This window comes from Morone saxatilis, unplaced genomic scaffold, assembly GCF_004916995.1.
Source record: "Morone saxatilis isolate NCDOM2014 unplaced genomic scaffold, NCSU_SB_2.0 Contig14, whole genome shotgun sequence".
Lineage (NCBI taxonomy): Eukaryota > Metazoa > Chordata > Actinopteri > Moronidae > Morone > Morone saxatilis.
Window position 1 is genome coordinate 16,407,257 of NW_023339696.1, and position 668 is coordinate 16,407,924.

At 42.8% G+C, this 668-nt stretch overlaps 1 protein-coding gene across 8 annotated transcripts in view; it reads left to right on the forward strand.

Annotated features, from left to right (window-relative positions):
* Window positions 1–668, forward strand: part of gpatch8 (G patch domain containing 8) — a 27,009-nt gene that overhangs the window by 18,896 nt on the left and 7,445 nt on the right. For all 8 annotated transcript variants that reach the window (XM_035654300.1, XM_035654297.1, XM_035654303.1 and 5 more), the window contains one exon: window positions 512–579. In XM_035654300.1, coding sequence (XP_035510193.1) covers window positions 512–579 — 68 coding nt within the window. The remainder of the gene's footprint in view (window positions 1–511; window positions 580–668) is intronic.

Here is a 668-nt window from a genome sequence, read left to right on the forward strand (position 1 = left end):
ACCACAGCCCCTCAAGCTGTAGTGTCCTTGATAAACTTGGCATTCTGGTTTAACAGGACTGCAGCAATGAACAGGTGGAGGAGGGGTGGTGTGAGGGACAACTAAACTGAAAAGATATGGAAACAGATTGGCTTAAAGCTGACAGCCCTGTTTCTCGTTTTTTTGTCTAGTAAGACATATTGCTGCAGAACAACCCTGATGCCCTTGACTTCATTTAATTCACCAGAAATACAATAGTTGCAGCTAATTTGACTCATTCAAAATGCAAATGAGCAGCCAGGTCAAATAAAACTTAGTTTAGCTAAGAAAAATTTGTCTATTTTTAGTGGCTACAGTAAGCTGTGAGAATGGCTGGTGTTTGGTTCACTGTAGCTTTCTGGTCTCTTTGCACTTCAAGGCAAAATTCTCTAACCCCAGCACCCTATGCTCTAAAAGCAGGCTGTCTCCGAGCTGGCCCTCCGTCTCAGTCTCAAAAACTCACCTATATATCTCTCTGTCTCTTTTCCCTTAGGACGCACCGACCCTGTGCCCATCATCCTCAAATATGATGTCATGGGAATGGGACGGATGGAGATGGAGGTAAGATTTGGTTTATTTCATCGCCCATCGTGTGTTAATGTTGCTCTCACCGCTGTAATCTCAAAAAAAGATAAGATAAGATATTCCTT